Below are 20,498 nucleotides of genomic sequence, written 5' to 3' on the forward strand. Positions count from 1 at the left end.
TATATTTTGACTTGTTAGCAGAGCATTTATGATGATTTTATGGTGTAGTTGTATAAATGTATAGAATAGGTGATATTATAGGAAAAGTTTTTACGATTTTAGCAGGTTAGAATTCATATATAGGGTGGCACGAGACCCTATTCAATAGGTGGACCTTATGCTTCGAAAGGAAAAGTTAGTTGTGATCATATAAGAGTTGTGCACTTGCTTCTGAGCTTACTGTAATTATGGCAAGAAAGTATTCGCAGGTTATGTTATGCCATTCTTTGATTTCAGATTTAATTTTAGTGCTGCTTTTGAGGTTTGGTGGGAGTTTTCTTCTAGACTCTGGACTCACCTGCATTTTAGTATACTTTGCATACATAGTACCAATTTTCAATTTTGTGAATATATGTTTATTGATGCATGATTTTATCATATTTATGTATTTTATAATTAGAAGGCTAAATTAAGTAAAGACTATGTTAATAAAGTTTAGCAAATTCTTATAGTTGTACAAAACTTAAAGTTTATACTCAACATGCCATCATTTGGAGGTATTCCGACTCTCGACAGAGTTGTAATAGTTACTGATATGCAAAATTGTAATGTTAGTGAATAACATGATTACTTTAAAAAATATATATAATAAAAATTAATATTCGTCGTGCTTTAAATCGTTATTTATATGTAAAAATATATTTTCATTTTTCCGCTCATGAATTATAGTCCAATTTTACAATTTCAAATATTAATATTGATATTGCATCGAAATGTTTATAATATAAAATTTATTTTATTCTACAAATATTAATTTTAAATCATTAATATAATTTTTATAGGCCGCCGCAACGCGCAGCTTCTCAACTAGTTGGTAAATATAATAGTAACTTGTCGTATCACACTTTCTAATAGGAATGAGCAAAACCGAATCAAAAACCGAAACCATAAAAAACTGAGCAAAACCGCATCATTAAAAACTGAACCATTTAACCAAACCGAATAAAAACCGAACCAATAATATGGTTGTAGTTTGATTTTTAAATTTTTTTAAACCGAATATAAACCGAACTGAACCGAATAAAATTAATTATATATATAATATAATTACTCCCTCCTTCCCAGCCATTTCTTTACATATGGTTTGGGCACGGGCTTAATAAATATGTATAAAGTAGTGAAAAAGAGAAAGAAAAGTGGCTTGGTGGGAACCATTGATTTTTAATGTATAAAAGGGAGATAGTGGAATAAAAAGTAGTGTGAGAAGAAAGAAAAGTGGGAAAGTGGTGGGATCCATTGACTATTTTTGGTAAATTTTGAAATGTAAAAAAATGAACGGGACACCCAAAAAAGAAACCGAAAGAATCCGGTGGGACGGAGGGAGTATATATAATAAATATCTTAATTTAGTTTTATAAATTATTTTATATTTTTTTCTACATGACCCAAGTTTATTTATAACCCAGCCCATTATTATATGTTAGTAGCCACTATCTTTGGGCTTTAACCAGAGCTGTAGGCTTGTCGTCTCTCTCCATGCTATTTATAGATTTTTTGCTTCCGGAAAATTCGATTTCTTCTGAAGTTAATTTACAATTACACGTGAGTGAAACACATAATTAGAATATTTTGATAAATTAATAATTTTTAAAGCATTGTGCCTAAACCCTTTTTGATTATGTGTAGATTCTTGATAAAATATCGCAGAGTTGATAAGATTTAAGCACAATGCTTGAAAATCTCATGAATTTTGGTGGGATTTCAAAAAACTTAAAATACACTGAAAAATGTCACAAAATCCATCAGCATTTGAGCATTGGCCTTATGAATAGTGCCGCTAATTTTGCAGAAGGATTCATATGTATAGTCTGAGAGATATGTCTAGTGTAAAATATGTTTATACTTGTGCAGCTTCGGCTGTTGAGGTGTGCAAACAGCCCAATAGCACAAGGCTCAATATTTTTGAGGGCCTCTAATTTTGAAAAACTTTAACGTATATAAGATTATTTCATTAGATTTTGTTTATAATTTTTTTAGTAATTTGAATCAAACTAAACTCTTAAGAAAGTAACTAACTGAATAAAACAAAATGGTTATGGAGGGCCGCCTGGAGGTAGGTGTTGACCTACAAAATGGTGAAAGCAGGAAGATATACGCTAAGTAAAACAAAAAGAGAGAAAGAATAAATAAAGTTTAAAAAAAAACGAGTAAAGGAGAAACGTACCGAAGCAACAGCTGTTCAGTACTAAAATGATAACACATAAAACAATATTTTAATAATCATATTATGTAATTTTTTACTGTTACACAACATATAAGTTGTGTACACCTTCATTAGAATGTTCAATACTAAAATGACAACACAAAAAAATTTAATATTCAGATTATATAATTTGTTACCGTTGCACAACATTATCATAATATTAGTAGTTTTATCTTTTTTCTTGAAATTTAATAAAATAAATACCCTCTTGGCCATTCATCATGAAATTTATGCATTCCATTAACTTCAAAAAGAGCATATCCCGATGCAAATACAAAAAGAAAATAATACTGACAAATATATATCATTGAGGAGATACAACTTAGTTAGAATTGCAAATATACATAGGGTCCAGGTCCCTGGCATACATATATTGGACCTGTTAAAAAACATACACCCTACTTTCTAAAGTATCTCATACGAATAAAGGTTCCTGTCTATCACAACTCAACTCAACTAGTGATATTACTTTCTTACAATCGAACTTAAGTACTGATTATCGGATTTAGTTTCATTGTAGCACAAGCGAATATTCACTCACTTGTGTTGTTTCGGAATTCGAGGTAGGAAAGCATGCATCGACAAGGAACAAAGTAAAAGAATGCATGGAAACGAAAAGCAGCTCCACCTCCATCTGCTGATTTATGTGAGTCTTTTTGTAGCTATACTTTTAAAAACGTATGCAAGTCTTGTCTTTAATTTTATTCATGTGATTTTTTTAATAAAAAATTTAATATGTTTAATTTTTAAACCTTAAACATGTGAAAAAGCTTGGGAATGTCGGTTTGTTGACGAGGACACTAAGAGCTGCTTTAGGTGTTTTGCCTTTCGTTGTGGCCCTTATTGCTTATCATGGTACCGTATGGTTGTTTTTTGTTTTTCTTTGCATATTGCCAATTTTGTTGCACTAATTAATTATGTTTAATTATGTTTTCTTGTACCAGGTGGTGAATTGATTCCGACCTTTGGCACGATCATAGAGAGCTACGATAATACCATTATCGTACTTACCTCTGCCAATCTACTTAGGCGCCATACTTCCAGAAAGCTCGGGGAAAATGTGTTGGCTGATAATCTCAAGGTAAACTCTGGAAACCAAAACAATGATGTTACCAAATAATCACCTATGTTCAAAGTTTGTTTTTAGATTCAGCTAATTTGTTTTCATTGCTTGCCACAGAATGTTCTTTTGTTGTAGAATATCTTCTTTGGTCTCATATTTGGTATTATTAAAATATGAGTTGTGGAAACAAAATGTGATTCTTTTTTTCTTTTTTCTTTTGTAGGTTTATGCACACTCCTTTGATGGTCACTCATATACGGTAGGAGAAGTGTGTGCTCATGACTTCCATTACAATTTGATTGTCTTGAAGTTCATATCAAAGACTCCTTCTCTGCCTCATCTTCAACCTGCCAAGTTTGTGAAGTTGGCACATGAGGATGATGATTTAGTAGATACTTATTTAAGTGGAACAAGAGTCATCCTGCAAAGAGGGCAAGGATGGATGATTCTCAGCGATCTTTTCTCCTTCGTCCACATTCGGGGTTATCTGAGCAACTGCTTAGCCCCGGGGATGGAGTTATTGTTCTGGGGAGGTATTTCGCCAAACCATTTTAACCAATGGTCGCTCCAGGGGAATATTGGTTAGAATATGTACATGATTCTCATATATTAATATAATGTCTAAAATTGTGTACATCATGTATGTATCCATCTTTTCTTGATCGAGACATTGTTATCTTGTATTATGGTGTCAATATTATATTTGTCATTCTGTCCAAATTTGATGAGTAAAATACAGTGGAAATGAGTTTGATTACTTATTATTGATTACTTATTATTCTTTCTAGGCTTGAACGAACTAATTATGACTGCAAAGAGGTTTTCATGACAAATTGCGGAATCACAAGGATAACTTTGGCTTTACTTTTTTTGGTTATGTATACTAGAATTTTAAGTTTTTTTTAAGTTAGAGAAATATATTATTTTAGAATGGGTCCTCGTCTATCAGGAAAAATATATATTAAAATTTAAATGAAATTTACCAAAAGCAACAAAATTTTAATAACACCACTATGTTTTGTTCATAATATTTTAATTTACGAGTAGTTATGTGTGTGCAATTGTGACAAAATATACTCCATAGTTGAGTGCATTGATGGTTCCTCTTTACTCTCTTTTTTTCGCTTGTTCTTTTGTGTTGCGTGGGGAAATTATTTATCAACAATACAAAAAAAAAATACAATTATACTTAGCAAAAAGAATATACAATTGTTCATATCTTTTGGAGAGTGAGTTCAGCAATAACTGGAGTCTTGGTTTGGTTATATGGACATCTTTGTGATTTTAAATTGTCCAATAAAGTGGGGGTACCTTGGGGTAAGCAATATATGAAGTAAAGTTCAACTTTCCCGAGAATATTCCTAACACAACAACGCTAACATAGTTATAGATAGTACATGTAACTGAAATTGCCTTTTAAAGGATAAGGTAGTTTGAGTAATCTCCGCCAATGGGGTCATATTCCTTCCAGTATCTCCCTTTTTGAGAAGCCTGCAGGAGTCGCAAGCACAATCTAAATCAGTGATTTACTGCGATTCTTCTCTGCAGGAGGATATCTGATTTTAGGAGATCTCTTTTAAGCTTTCCCAACTTGTAGGATATCAACTTGCATATGCACATAACAGGGTCTTTCTTACAGCTACTTGATGATACATTAACAAAGTTTTCAACGGATGTTGCAGTAAGCTTAACCTTCTCTTGTTTAAATATCATATCGCACATATTCATGGCTGCTGCACTTTCAAACAAGCCACATGTATTAATGCATCCTTCAGGAGGGGCTTAATTGGCATCCAGTTTTATTACGCTCCATAGCCTCCATCAATAACTGCAACATTAAAGTTGTAATAGGTAACCAAATAGTATGAAGGGATTTTCTATGGTGTGCCCAAGAGCACACAATAGTCCCTAACTCCAATAAAAATAGCTCCTTTTGATTGGTGGATGAACAATAAATGATAATGGTCCCCTTGCATTTACATCAACTCCACCAATCAAAATAAGTCATTTTTATAGAATTTAGTGTTTATTGTGTTCCATTGGGCACACATTAGAAAGACCGTAGTATGAATACCAAATAGTTTTCAAATTAGTTACCAATTCCTTCTTGCGCGGATAGTCCAAATCTCCAAAGCCTCATCATGAATATGTCAATCAATTAGCATATCAAGGTAATCTTTTATTGACCTTATTCAAGACCAAACAGAATAGGGCTTAAAAGATTCAACACATGCGTACGATTGAGAGAGACAAATTGTTGAGTGAAAATAAATTTAGGAAGATGAGATTAGTGTTCAAAGGTGCTAAGAGCATCTCCAATGGACTTCTTAAACAAGCTCCTCAAGAAACTGCAGCATGTACATCTCTAGGACTCTTGCATTTAAATAGTTTCATATTCTATAAACACTCATTATATATATTAATATCCTTTTTATTAAACTTTAAGTCAAATTAAATTTTTTGTTAACGATATTTTATCAAATTCGATACATTATCATATAATATTTCATATAAAAAATTATAATGACGTTACAAATAAAATCAGAGATCTACAATTTTGAATATCATTTGTCTAAAATACATACAAATAATTAGAGACGCTACTTTTAATTATAACGTTAACTACCCGGAATTTAACTCTAACTGTTCTATTTCATTACAAACACGAACCATTACGTAACATAGGAAGATATATGAAATATGAAAAATAAGATTGAAAATTAATTTAATTAAAATCCAATTCATTAACACTAAAATACTAATAAAATGATGTTAAGATTTAGACTATAATTAATAAATTACAAAACTGATTCTTAATCCCCCTCAATATATTTTTGGGTTTTATATCAAACTGCCCACCCATTTCATCAAAAAATCTCACCTGACCCACCCAAAAAATTTCGGACTCATGTAAGCCACTATAAACAAAATATATATCATCACTATTCATAGCTCTTTACTTAAACATTTATAAAAAATCAACCGTTCGTTCTTTTACTACAAAACCACTTCGAGTACTTTGATAAAAGTCCCTAGTATTTATGAAAATAATTTGGGAATTCTTAAAGCAACATAGCTAGGATGATCATATAACTATATCTCTATAACTATATATATATATTTTAACTACATGGCTATGTTGCTTTAAAAATTCCCAAATTATTTTAATAAATATCAGAGACTATTATGAAAGTACTCAAAGTGGTTTTGTTGTAAAAAAATAAACGGTTAATTTTTTTATAAATAATTAAGTAAATAGGAATGAATAATGAAGTGGGTAAAATGATATATATTTGGTTTATAGTGGCTTAAATGAGTCTGAAATTTTTTGGGTGGGTGAAGTGAGATTTTTTGACAAAATGGGTGGCTAGTTTGATATAAAACCCATATATTTTTATTCGTATTTACATTATCTACACATACATCGGCACAAATTAACACAGCAAGTAAATTCTTTACTGCCTAATTGATTCCTCTACTATATAAAACCTTCTTGATTTTCCAGATCTACAAGAATTAGACGATCCCATCCTTATCAGCTCCATGCCTTGACCAAACGGGAAACTCACCACCGATTCAGCGGATCCTCTCTTTCCCTTAACAACTTCTCCAAATGATTTTCTACAAACTTTACTATTAACTACCACAACTGACCCTTTCTGCTTCATGTCTATGATTTTGAACAATCTCAAATGATCTTCATATTTACCATCTATAACAGCAAAGTCGATGTTCTTGTAGTGCTTGATCGACTTCGCATGGATCTCCAATCACGATCCTCGCCACCTTTTCCAGTTCAATAATATGTTGTTTAAGCTGATTAGGAATTTTAGTTTTGGTCTTGTCATGGTGAGGCACTATGCAGATGAGATGGCCTCCTGTTTGTGTTGCGGCCACCGTGAGGGCGAGTGTAAGTGGTGTGATGCCTTGTGTGGTGATTTCTACTATGAGTTTTGCTTGCCTTCCTGCTGCTAAGGCTGATACGAACTCCATGCACTCCGGTTCGAAAACTTGCCTTGCGCTCCCTTGCCTACCAGCTTGTCTGTGGATTTTACACTGCATATGCGAATAATATCATTTAATTAAAACAGCTAATTCGATTAACATACACATTAACTTGTATGTTGTATTATACCTCAATTAAGACAGCTAATTTTCGATTAACTTATATGTTGTATCTCATGTAACTAGAATTTTAATTTGAAATGGCAATATCAGAAAATACCGGAAATCCGACCCGACCTAATCTGCAACCCGATTTAGTAATACAAAATCCGAAAATCACCAGGTTGACCCCAAATGACCCGAAATTAGAATTTCATTCAAACTTTAATTTTCAGTTTTACTCTATTTTAAATTATTGCAAATCAACTCGACACGAATATGGTCGTTATCCTGTTATACAATCTGTGAAAAAACCAATAATACAATACGTGCGTTTGTGTGTGCGCGACAAAACAGAAACAGTAAGGAGACAAAGCAAAACGAAGGATACAAGAACGGAATCCGAGTCCAGTGCGTAACTGTCTCCTTAAAGCGTATTTCGCCCTCACCGTATGTGATGAACGATCGCCTCCCAGGATAAAACGGATTGAACGATGCAGTAAGCACCTTCGACGAACAAGAACAAGAACTGAAACTATCACCGACGCGGCTAGGGTTTTGGGTGCGAGAGGCTGTGTGTTTTTCGTGTATCCAAACCCTAAACTATAATGAATATATATAGGCAATGCAAGACTTGTGCGCTACGCTTTGTAAATCCGAAATCAAATCGAATTAATTTAAAACCAAACAATTAATCCGAAATCAAATCGGAATTAATTTCTGTCAATTTAATTGAGCCCAAGCCCAGTGGAAAAATTAAATTCAGCAAAACTAGTCCGTAATTCTTCGGGCCCAGATTTTGCTGCATTCGTGTCCGCAGGTCGCACACGCGGAAAAGCCCGAGGCTTGCGAAGCCACGAAACTCCCCTCGAAATCCCACAATTTGCACCCCCCCCTGCGCGCACGTAGGTGGTGGAGCATAACACACTAACACAAGTTAAACACTACAAGAGTGTTCTACTATATAAACCCATTAAAGGCCCATATTCTTTTCTATGTGGGATGCTAGCTCTCTTTTCAATTTTTCACTACCAAGGAAGCAACTTTGGATCATCACAACTCATCCATTCCTTAGTCGTTTTGAGTGAATAAACATGCATTGGAAAGCTCTCTCGGAGGAGAACATAATCCAAGCATAACCCGCCACGAGCACGTAGCCGAGCCTCACTCAAATTGGTGCTCAAAATGACAAACTTCCAACATATCCGAAATTGCTAGTCCTAATTTTAATGATGATAAATATTATACTTTTTTTCGATTTTTAACTTGTCGTTAAAAATTAGCAAGAAAATCATTTTAATTTAAGACTCACGGAATCTGAATAAAAAAGTCAAGAATATCATTAAATACTACTCCACAAAGGATTCAAATCATATAACAAAACTATAAGCCCGTGAAAAATATAAAGAGGAAAAGAGAAAAATACTCGCCAAGTCTGATGTTCTCAAGAAAGCTTTCATAGCATCCGGGGGAGACCACTCCATAGAGGAGTGTTTGCAGTGCTCAACTTGGTCAAGAAAAGAAACCAAAGAAAACAGAAGATGTAGTTAATATGCAGAAGAATATGTAGTTGATAAATGAAGGTAATATTTGCGTATAAATACAAGTTGTTTGTTTCTAGGTAAGAGGAGGAATGAATAAGGAGATGGAAAATGCTTGGTGCACATAATTGTGTACAAAAACATGTACATAATGACATGTGGCGGATTTTAATTGGATGACCCCCTGCATTTACACCAACCACCCTAATTAAAACCCACCACATCACTTGCCACATCATTATGTACAAATTTTCTGTACACAATTATGTGCACCTAGCACTACTCTAAGGAGAAAGCTGCAAGCTGCTGCTGCTAAAGTCTAAACAATGCCGTATATCAGGACATTGGCACAATTGCAGTTACTTATCGTGACTGCATGTCATGTATTCAATTTTTTCAACTATGTGCAGTTAATTGGGTGAAGATTAACTAAAATCCTCGTAAAATATACTATTTAAATTTTGTTTTCTAACATTTTTAAATTAAATTAGATGATTAGTGAAGTCCAAAGATTCAACAAAAAGCAGAGATGTCATTTTCATCTTCACTAATTAATTAACACCGCAAGAAATAAAGAATTTACGGATGACATGTGCAGGTGACTCACGGGATCCGACCCTTCTCCACAAATTTTTCAATCGAGTAAAGTCGATGTTGAATTTCGGGTATAAGATATATAAAATTAATATAATTAGTTTACAAAAATTTCAAATAAAATCTTAGAATCCAAATTTCATTTTGACATAAAATTATAATATTATATCAAATATAATTTTGTTTTTACACCTTAATATTAATGTGAAAAAGTTAAAATCAGCCAAAATTGAACGGGTACAGTAATATATTCTCATTAAATTTCTTATATTTATTATATTAAAACAGCTGATCTTTTGACTAATATGGCTTATAGCCTATTCTCGGGGTGAGCCAGAGTCGAACCCATGACCTGGGACGACAGAGGATAAACCCTTAACCACTGGGCTATCCGATCGTGCTCAAAACAGCTGATCTACTATGATTATATAAATTCTGTATTTGATCTTAGTAAGATCTTTTCAAGGGAAATTTTCTTTCAAGATCAACCTGAATTTTATAAAATAGGAAGCCTGTTATATATAAGTATTTTTCTATTTTAATTAAAAAAACACTCAAATACTTTGTACGTCCAAAGTCGTACTAACATATAGCCCAGATCAGATGGAATTTTTATTTTCCAAATAATCTCAAAATATTTTAGTCTTAATATACCGGAAATTTCATTTGAAATGCTACAACAAACTGACCTTTTCATCAATATAATAAATAAAACAAAATTCATCCGCCGTTCATATCAGAGCAGATGACAATACAACTTAGCTAGCTAGATTTCGCTAGCTTGAATTGATCGACAATTTATTAAAATGAAGAAACGATTAATTACTCTAAACCTGATGAGATAAAGCGGCCATGGCGTGGGATTGCCTAGAAATGACGGCGGCAGTTGTTGGATTATCTGCTAAAACAATCTCATAACCATCACCATACGGCTGCATACCTTGAGCCAGTACCTGCCACACCAATCCCCCTCCTAGGGTTCCGCCATTTCGAGCAGACTTGTAGATGCTCGAATACACGGCGCCCATGTATAAATCTCGTGCACTCGAAGTGAAACCCGGGTCTTTACTGGATTTTCCGAATTCAGCTATTACGAGTGGCTTCTTCAGGATTGTTTGTTGATGTGAACCAATTTAAACCCTTTTTCTGTCGTTTATAATATAGGATAAGCAAGGGTATCGTTCAACGCCAAGGATCAAGGGCTCACTTCTCTTCTGTTTTTCTAAACAAATAAATGATTTGATTTTGTTTTTTTATAACTAATCTAAATATAAATCTAATAAAAATTATATTAAAAGCAATTAAATAAATATGTTGGAAAGCATGAATATCCACCACTAAACCTATGACACAACTCTGAATTCCTTTGATATGTTAAGAAAGATACTTATAGAGAACTTGCCATGGACCGCATAGAAACAAGCTCTGCTATTCGCATAACCCCATGGACCGCATAGAAAGGCTAAAACGAATTACACACTAATACAATTAATCCCATGTCCGCATAGAAAGATTAATTGACTTTGCAGAGATAACAATCACATAACATATTGGGATGTCCGCATACCCTAGTTAATTCAAGCATCTCTACAAGCATTGACGTATATATAAGCACAATCAAAACAAATCTCCATAACTCAAAACTGTATAATTGTCATAAGGTTCAGGGCTTCAAAACAGCCCTCCAACAATGGAGGTTTAGCCAAGCATAATCAAGATAAGACAAGTAAGAATCATGAAAAGAATAGAATACGATACAAAGTGTTGATCCTTTCTCTTCTTCTCCGTGGCTCTCCTCAATATCGCGTATGTAAAACTCTATCTAATTATACCTAATACAAAAGTGTTTTTATTCTAATAAAAATACACAAGGCAATTCCGAAACTGAATGGGTTTCCAAAAGGTCAAAATTCGCAGTTGACTTTCTCCCCTGTTCCTGGGCTGTTTCAGCGGGCTTTTTATATCTGGACCCATCTAGAATGATAGAAAATTAAATTATCTTCGCGTGGGCTGTTGAATCGCCCAAATCCGACTTCTAGAACTCAAGATATGGCCCAAACAATATTCTGAATGCGGGTAGCCCAATAGTTGCGAATTTTCTTCTAATTTGTCCAAATCCTTTCCAATTTAGAATTCCTTGCTCCCTACAATAAGATATTAAAATATAATTAATATATGTTCAATTAAATGCAAAATATAACTAATATGAGAATAATTATCATCTAAAATATATATAAATATATACTCTATCAAATATCCCCACACTTAGCATATTGCACGTCCTCGGGCAACATATAATAGAAATATTACTAACTAACTACTAACATCACTTTCGTAGATGACACGATTGCATTGAGCGTATGCAACAAGCCGTTAAACCCCTAGGCAGCCCTAGTAGGACGAGTGTTGTCTCGTGAGGGTTTATAGAAGATATACCCACAAAATCAAATATTTTTAATCACCAAGTCTCAAGCACTAACAACATCATCGTACCACATATGCAACCTTCAATTACATAACAATCTGAACAAGTGTGAAAGTACTAGTACTATCACTTATGCACCATTTATACACAACAATCCAAGCGTGCACACAATGTCTAGATAGACAAAAATATCATGAAATATACATCAAAGTCGCATCAAATAAGTAAGCATGCTATGGATAGAAGATCTCACATTACTCTCAATTCACACAAGTGTTTGGGTGTAAATATTTCACTCAAATTCAATCAATATGGACATGCACTACCATAAACTTGGTTGTCTACCAAATCTCCACTACTTTGTATATATGCACGCACAAATCAAAAGGACTTTGTTAAGGGTTGTAACGAGGCTTAGGCAGCGGCAGGATATCAAAGAAAAAGGCTAACAAGTGGCTAACTCGATAACTAATAGAGCACAATGTTCACTTTTGATTAAGCACTCAACATGAAATTTGAATCATGTACAAGGTGATCAGTCTTTCACAAGCATTAAAGCCCCAAGCACATATGTACTTCCCATCTTTCACATTGTAACACCAATGAACACATTCTCCACTTGATATTTTTTTTCTTCTTTTTAAAGTCAAGTTATTCTCCAGTAACCAAGGGCAGTGAAGAGTCACCAAGAAAAATAAGAGGAAATAAGTTAATCCCCTTAATTTCTAGTACAATTGTGCTTAATACCAACACGTGCACATGGATCGTCCTTTTCATATGACATTGCAATTGTCACCCATTGATCTCAAAGGAGTACCTGATACTTTTTTTTTTTCATATCTCTTTTTTTTCTTGATTCCCACCAAACTTTCACCCTTTGACAAAGAAATCCCCACACTTGAATGTTAACCACTGCTCCAATGAATCAAAAAATGCTCTACTAGTCATCAAGACAAGAATAAACAAGTAGGCTCAAAATTCATAGATTGGTGATCAACAAAAAAAAATGGACACAAGCTCAAGGGGGTTCACTAAGGATATACTTCTCGGGTACTGTTTGGATAAATGAGGTTAATCCTAGTGCCTTTATCATTTTCATGCATACACATAACATTTCATCTCAATAAGGTTTAAACCAAATCCTAGAGCAACAAGCCAAATGATGAACACCACTCAACAAAAGAATTAGATTGATAAAAATATTATCAATCATAAATTAAGCTCAAAATCTCACAAGGTGAAAGCATGCTTTACTCATAGAAATTGACTAAGATGCATATCAAGTTTTAAAATTTTCGCAAGCACACGCAAGGAATTATCATGCATTGAATGATTTTTATCATGGATATGATACTCAGAATTAATCATGCACATTAGTCTACAATATGTGTATAAGTACTCACTAAACATGCTTTGAGACAAGATAATTATATACAATTTTTTTTTTGAAAATTTCAATTTTTTTGGATTTTTAAAATACATAATATTATTTTTTTGAAAATAATATTATTCCTAAGAACACCTCCCCACACTTGGATGGTTCATTGTCCTCAATGAATAAAATAAAAAAAATAATATCTAAATATATTATAATATATTTAACTATGTAATATAATAATTAATTAGAAAAACTAAGTAAGAATACTCCCCTGATGTGCAAGTCTCAGCTCCTGGCAAACTTTTATAACTAACTGCAGTATCTAGAGATCAAACCAGCATGATTGGCCTAGTGGTTGGCACTTCAAATTTTTAATTGAGAAGACATGGGTTCAATCCCCACCGCCAGCAACTAAGTTTTACTTTTACAAATTTAAGCAGCAATGCAGTAACCACGTGAAAAAGAAGCATCACGTGAGAGAGAAGCATTATCCAGGAACAAATACAACACTTGGGCTTCATGGTTGGGCCAGTTGGGCCTAAAGATTGGGCCGGTTGGATGTGTTAAACACAAATAAGCTCAGCAAGTGAATTGAAATGATGCGCGCACGAGAAAAACTTAAGTGCGCGTCGGGCGAGAAGAAAATTAATAAGGAACAGACGCTCAAAACGCCCGATCTATTGAATGTAAGCGCCGGTATTGCGCTTCTGGGAAAGCGCCAGGAAACTGAGACGCTGGTCTCATCAATTGAATTGTCCAATTTCAGAATCTGTCATTGTCTCCAGTTTCATTTTTTTCTCTTCCTTTTTTTTTTCCCAAATATTTTCACACCATGTCATCACTAAAAATTCCTGAAACAAATATGCTTGGGTTGCCTCCCAAGAAGCGCTTTTCTTTTACGTCTTTGGCTAGACGTTGTGCCCCACTTTCTCGCTGAAAGGTATATGATACCTAAAGTGCGTTGGCAAAGGCTTCCACTCGAGCTTAGGTACATCTTGCAACACCAAAAGAAACCCCAACTCCTTCAAAATTTTGTGTATCCCCTCAAGAGCAACATTTTCAAATTCAAGAATGAACGAAGAAGTTGATTTATCAGTAGCGCATATAGGAGTCATAGAAATTACTTCAACTCCAACAAACTTCACCTCTCGCAAATCTTTATTATCTTCTCGAAAAACCACATCTTCCAATTTTTCTTCCACTGCTTCAGAATCTTGTTGCACAGTGCTTTCTTTTCTAGTAACTATCTCTGTATCCATATGATGTTCCTTTTCTATCTCATTTATCTTTGTCTGCATCAATCTAGACGGAAAAGGAACACGATGAAAGCGACTTTTAAAATCAACTGGATAAGAAAAGTTAGGAGACCTCTCTTTGGGTACTGTTTCAACCACTTCTTCATTGTTATTCTGCAGATTACTATCTCTATCAGGTTCATCAAGTATGTCACTAACTTGTGAAATAGAGCTTCCTTCACCTAGTGACTTGTAGGTAGTAATGACATTCACATGCTCAAACCTTGGTCGTGGCTGTGTAGTTTCATGAATTTCAACAAACTCATGCTTTTGATTGACATTGTTACCCACATCCCCAAGTTGTGTTTGCACTTTCTTGATGCCTTGAGAATCTTTAGAACATTGATTTTGCATCTCCAACTGTCCCTCAACTAATTTGGCCAATAATTTTTCAATATTGCTTCCACTAGTTGAATTCTGATGGAGTGGTCCCGTCCGCTGAAAACCTGAATGTGGAGAATTGTCCCGAAACTGAAATCCATATAGAGCACCATTAGTATCTTCATACCTCATGAGATCTCCCATCCTGGAATTATATGTATCTAAAAAGTGATTTGCTTCCTGATTTCCATAACTAAAAGATGGACAAGACTCGGTAGAATGTTTTGGAGTTGCGCAAAAATCGCATACTTGAATTTGAGGTGTTCTTCCAATTTGCATTAATGCACTCAACCTCTCCAAGTTTTGTTCAATCTTTGTCAATCTTTGATCAGATTCAATTCCTAGAATTGATTCCGACCTTGCACGACTCCCATATTGAAGCTCATTGGCAGCTCTTTTAGCAATCAGTTGTTCAGCAGCATCATGAGACATATCAATAAAAGCACCTCTAGCAGAAGAATCCAATAATCTCCTTTCATATTCATTCAGACCTTGATAGAAGAAGTGTAATAGACTCCCTTTAGAAAAACCATGTTGAGGACACCTTTTTTGTAACTTTTGGAATCTCGCATAGTACTCAGCATATGTTTCAGTTGCATACTGTTGAATTCCAGCTATTTGACTTCTCATGCTTATAACTCTAGTTGCTGGATAGAACTTCTGCAAAAATTCATGTACTAGCTTCTCCCAAGAAGTAATGAAACCCATAGGCAAATCTTCGAACCAATCCAAAGCTGCTCCATCAAGTGAAAACGGAAAAGCTTTCATCTTTAAAATCTGAGGATCCGCCATATCAGGTCCCATGCATTCAACAATAGTCACAAATCTCGAAAGGTGTTGATTTGGCTCTTCTGTTGGAAGATCATGGAAGACAGGTAATCTCATTAGAAGATTCTGTTTGAGCTCGAAATTACTACTCTTCCCTGCAATCGGCTCAGGATACACCATACAAGAATTTCCATAACTAGCAATCGACACTGCAACATCATCACGAAGTGTTGGAATTGCCATGTCAACTACTCAAAAATTTCCACCTTATACCTGAAACAAAACAAGCAACGGCGGAGAAAAGAAAAAAAAAAGAAAAAAAATATGTACAAAAAATAAAAAACAAAAGAAAAGCAAAATTCAATCCCCGGCGGCGCGGCGCCAAAAATTGATGTGAACCAATTTAAACCCTTTTTCTGTCGTTTATAATATAGGATAAGCAAGGGTATCGTTCAACGCCAAGGATCAAGGGCTCACTTCTCTTCTGTTTTTCTAAACAAATAAATGATTTGATTTTGTTTTTTTATAACTAATCTAAATATAAATCTAATAAAAATTATATTAAAAGCAATTAAATAAATATGTTGGAAAGCATGAATATCCACCACTAAACCTATGACACAACTCTGAATTCCTTTGATATGTTAAGAAAGATACTTATAGAGAACTTGCCATGGACCGCATAGAAACAAGCTCTGCTATTCGCATAACCCCATGGACCGCATAGAAAGGCTAAAACGAATTACACACTAATACAATTAATCCCATGTCCGCATAGAAAGATTAATTGACTTTGCAGAGATAACAATCACATAACATATTGGGATGTCCGCATACCCTAGTTAATTCAAGCATCTCTACAAGCATTGACGTATATATAAGCACAATCAAAACAAATCTCCATAACTCAAAACTGTATAATTGTCATAAGGTTCAGGGCTTCAAAACAGCCCTCCAACAATGGAGGTTTAGCCAAGCATAATCAAGATAAGACAAGTAAGAATCATGAAAAGAATAGAATACGATACAAAGTGTTGATCCTTTCTCTTCTTCTCCGTGGCTCTCCTCAATATCGCGTATGTAAAACTCTATCTAATTATACCTAATACAAAAGTGTTTTTATTCTAATAAAAATACACAAGGCAATTCCGAAACTGAATGGGTTTCCAAAAGGTCAAAATTCGCAGTTGACTTTCTCCCCTGTTCCTGGGCTGTTTCAGCGGGCTTTTTATATCTGGACCCATCTAGAATGATAGAAAATTAAATTATCTTCGCGTGGGCTGTTGAATCGCCCAAATCCGACTTCTAGAACTCAAGATATGGCCCAAACAATATTCTGAATGCGGGTAGCCCAATAGTTGCGAATTTTCTTCTAATTTGTCCAAATCCTTTCCAATTTAGAATTCCTTGCTCCCTACAATAAGATATTAAAATATAATTAATATATGTTCAATTAAATGCAAAATATAACTAATATGAGAATAATTATCATCTAAAATATATATAAATATATACTCTATCATTTGTGCATCGGTGGAATGGCTTTCCATCCATCTTCCCATGAAGGCCATTTGTGCATCTTCATTCTGCTTAGCCAACCTAGTCACATGAAAATATATTTATGTCAGTAATTTATCTTCTCGAAAAAAATAGCCGTTTTTCTTGTAGCTTATACTTGTATTACTTGATCATAATTCATAGTTTCATACCATATATCAGGGTAGGCATGTATGGTAGCGAAGTCGATCTCCTTGATGAGATGGTTGCTGATAAAATCAGTCCCGACTTGGTAACCTGGATTGAATTGCTTCTTTTCCGGCATTGTGTCGCCATAGAATCCCTCCATGCCTATTTCCAACAAGTGTTTGTTATCGATTGATTTCACGAAGCTTGCCATCTCTTGAACCCAACCCTGGAAATCATAGCGACCAATCAATTTCACAACATACGACAATATAATATGATTCTGATATGCTCTCCTCCCAACAATTTGAGATTTTAGAAGATCGGGTCACTTAATTTACACATATTTGTACTTACGTTTACTGTTCTCCCGGAGTAATCCGCTTCGCAACGAGGTTCGTTCATGAGCTCCCATGCCATGATTGTTGGCTCATCCTTGTAGGCAACTCTAGTTATGGTGTTAATCCTTGTAATTACTCTCTGCAAACATGCATGTCAGTAGGAACGTAGATATAGAGAGTGATCTATATATGGTTGTGCGTGTACAAAGTTAATACCTACCTGAACGTGGTTTCTGTAATACCCTTTGACTACCGGATGTGTATAGAAATCGTCATCGTTGTTTACTTGCACTCCTGCATTTCGAGCCCATTGCACGTACTGTGGTCTGCCTCCATAGTCCTTGTTGTTCACAAAACTCAATATCAAAAATATGTTGAATCTTCTCGCTTCCGAAACAACAAAATCCAAGCCCTGCATGCATGCCACAGTTAAGTAAAGTTCTTGAACTAGTAATTAATTGCTTCATGAATAATTTCTAATTAGCACAATTGAATAGTCCAAGGGCACCCGGGTTCGACTCTGACTCTAACTCATCCCCATAAGTATTACAACAACAAAAAAAAAAAGAAATAATTTATAATTAATTAACCTGAAAAACACGCTCATCGTAAGTTCCTGGTGATAACTGGAGTGCATTACTACTGCCATCAGCGAAAGCCCACGTCCTGCAAACAGACATGCCGGCAGCCGAGGCATCTCGAAACACTTCGGTGACTTGGTGTGTCTTACTAGGGTCTGCGGCGACGGTCATCATCCAATAGGCATTGAAACCGTTAAACAGAAAAGTAGAGCGTCTGAGAACAAACTGAGATCCCTGTATCCTGACAAATTCAGGAGTGCTGGAATGATCAACAGGATCAAGCACTCTAGCTGTGGATACAAGTGCTAGGGAAAGAACAAGTATGGCAACATGAATGCAGTTGCTAGTGAAACCCATTGGAAAGTAGTTTATGTTTGGTGTTGCTAAGTTGTGATCTAATGGAGTGGATGAAACAGGGTATTTATAAGGAGGAGGGAACATACAGGGTTTACAAAATGCAGAAAGAATTAGTACCATGAACAATGTAATTGGTCCCGTCTTATTTAGTGAAAACAAGGTCTTATTTCAGAAGAAAAAAAAAAAAAAACTTCATAGCTCGTACAGAAAAATACTATCCCAATTTTTTTTTTTCAAATCCAATTGATAATGTATGATTGCTTGCTCTCGCAATATATAATAATAATGAGATTTTTTATATGCACATCAATCATCCAACTAAAAATAATCATATATCTGTTACCTTATTTGGAAAAAAGTTTTAGAAGCCAATTTTGGGGTACGTGGAATTATCGTTTCGTATATTACTTTTTGACGTGGAGTATTTAAATTATTCAAAAATTCTAAAAATAATATACATAGTTTTCAAAAGAGATGTTTCATGTTTATTTATATATCAATGTCGGAAATAAGTGACTTATTTTTGAAAATAAAATAAGTAACCGCCCAATCGACTGGCTTGCAAGAGACAGTAATTTGCAAAGGGGATGTGCAGATATGGTAGTTAGTTAGTTGATTCAACTTTGTACACTAGGAGGGGTGTATTGGATTGGGATTTTAAAGCATTTTTTTGCATTCATGAAATCCGAGGGTATTCGATTGGGATTGTTTGAAATCCATTAAAATTTTGAGGTATTCAATTGGGATTTTAAACTATGCTACAAAATCTAGTGGTATTCAATTGGGATTTTAAATTATGCTTTAAAATCCGATGGTATTCAATTGGGATTGTTTAAAATCCATTAAAATCTGATGGTATTCAAATGCTGATGGATTTTTTTTCATTTCATAAAATGATGGATTTTGTGGCATTTTTCAGTGTATTTTAAGTTTTTTGAAATCCCACCAAATTCAATGGGATTTCGAAGCATTGTACCTAAATCCTATCAACTCTGCGACATTTCATCAAGAATCCGCAAAAAATCAAAATCCCATACAATCCATTAAAATCCATAGACTAAAAACAATGCATTAAAATTCCAATCGAATACACCCCCGTAGACCTCTCTCACTTGCCCCTTGATTTGCTCACCCTTTCTGTTCCTCTTTATCCATGCATGTTAGGATCACAACAGAAATATTACACTTTAATTCTTGTTAGTCCTGGGCAGGGTATCTAACATTTTCCTTTTGAATACTATATGTCAATAAGATTTGATGATAAATTGTTGGTCAAGTAAATTAGCCAAATATCTGTTCCCAACAATCGGTGGTATAAATAAATATAATAAAACACCGAAATTGACTAAACAAAGATAGGGTTTGAGTGATTGATGATGTAGCTCAGAGAGTCCCCATGCATAACCTATATTATATGCTCATCTTGATGCCAGATCAAGTAAACTCGACCTAAAGGTAATTCACCTACTACTTAAAAATGCGTTTAATCTGTACAGTGTAGGTGGTTATATATTTTAGATTTGTCTACGTTGGAGAAAAAGCAGTTTGATGCAGTTATTTTAGATCATATTACATATACATATGTGGAATATTTACGTGTATTAGGTCACATGCATGCACTAGGCTTATCTTGAATACGGTTAGAGGTGGCTACTGGCTAGGGATCAGTTGCCACTTGAAAACATACAGGATGAATTTCACTAGCTAAATATCATACCGTTCCTCTATTATGGATCTGCACCCCT

General features: G+C 34.5%; 2 protein-coding genes across 2 annotated transcripts; both read right to left on the reverse strand.

Annotated features, from left to right (window-relative positions):
• Nucleotides 1-14,255: 14,255 nt before the first annotated feature.
• LOC108212295 (uncharacterized) lies at nt 14,256-16,034 on the reverse strand. Its single transcript, XM_017384021.2, has one exon. The coding sequence runs from the start codon at nt 16,032-16,034 to the stop codon at nt 14,256-14,258; it is 1,779 nt and encodes a 592-aa protein (XP_017239510.2).
• Nucleotides 16,035-16,694: 660 nt separating this feature from the next.
• LOC108211923 (mannan endo-1,4-beta-mannosidase 5) lies at nt 16,695-18,879 on the reverse strand. Its single transcript, XM_017383642.2, has 6 exons — nt 18,406-18,879; nt 18,036-18,227; nt 17,832-17,954; nt 17,501-17,703; nt 17,307-17,390; nt 16,695-17,205 (listed from the first exon to the last, which is right to left on the reverse strand). The coding sequence occupies exons 1-6, from the start codon at nt 18,871-18,873 to the stop codon at nt 17,097-17,099; spliced, it is 1,179 nt and encodes a 392-aa protein (XP_017239131.2). The 5' UTR covers nt 18,874-18,879; the 3' UTR covers nt 16,695-17,096.
• Nucleotides 18,880-20,498: the final 1,619 nt, after the last annotated feature.

The sequence above is a fragment of the Daucus carota genome, chromosome 3 (assembly GCF_001625215.2).
Source record: "Daucus carota subsp. sativus chromosome 3, DH1 v3.0, whole genome shotgun sequence".
NCBI classification, from domain to species: domain Eukaryota; kingdom Viridiplantae; phylum Streptophyta; class Magnoliopsida; order Apiales; family Apiaceae; genus Daucus; species Daucus carota.

Excerpts from the sequence above, each read along its gene's own strand:
- LOC108212295 (XM_017384021.2), bottom strand. The coding sequence starts at position 16,034 with ATGGCAATTCCAACACTTCGTGATGATGTTGCAGTGTCGATTGCTAGT.
- LOC108211923 (XM_017383642.2), bottom strand. The coding sequence starts at position 18,873 with ATGGTACTAATTCTTTCTGCATTTTGTAAACCCTGTATGTTCCCTCCT. Across the intron at positions 18,228-18,405 it reads ACGATGAGCGTGTTTTTCAG|GGCTTGGATTTTGTTGTTTC; the intron begins GTTAATTAATTA and ends GCATGCATGCAG. Across the intron at positions 17,391-17,500 it reads CATGCCTACCCTGATATATG|GTTGGCTAAGCAGAATGAAG; the intron begins GTATGAAACTAT and ends TCATGTGACTAG.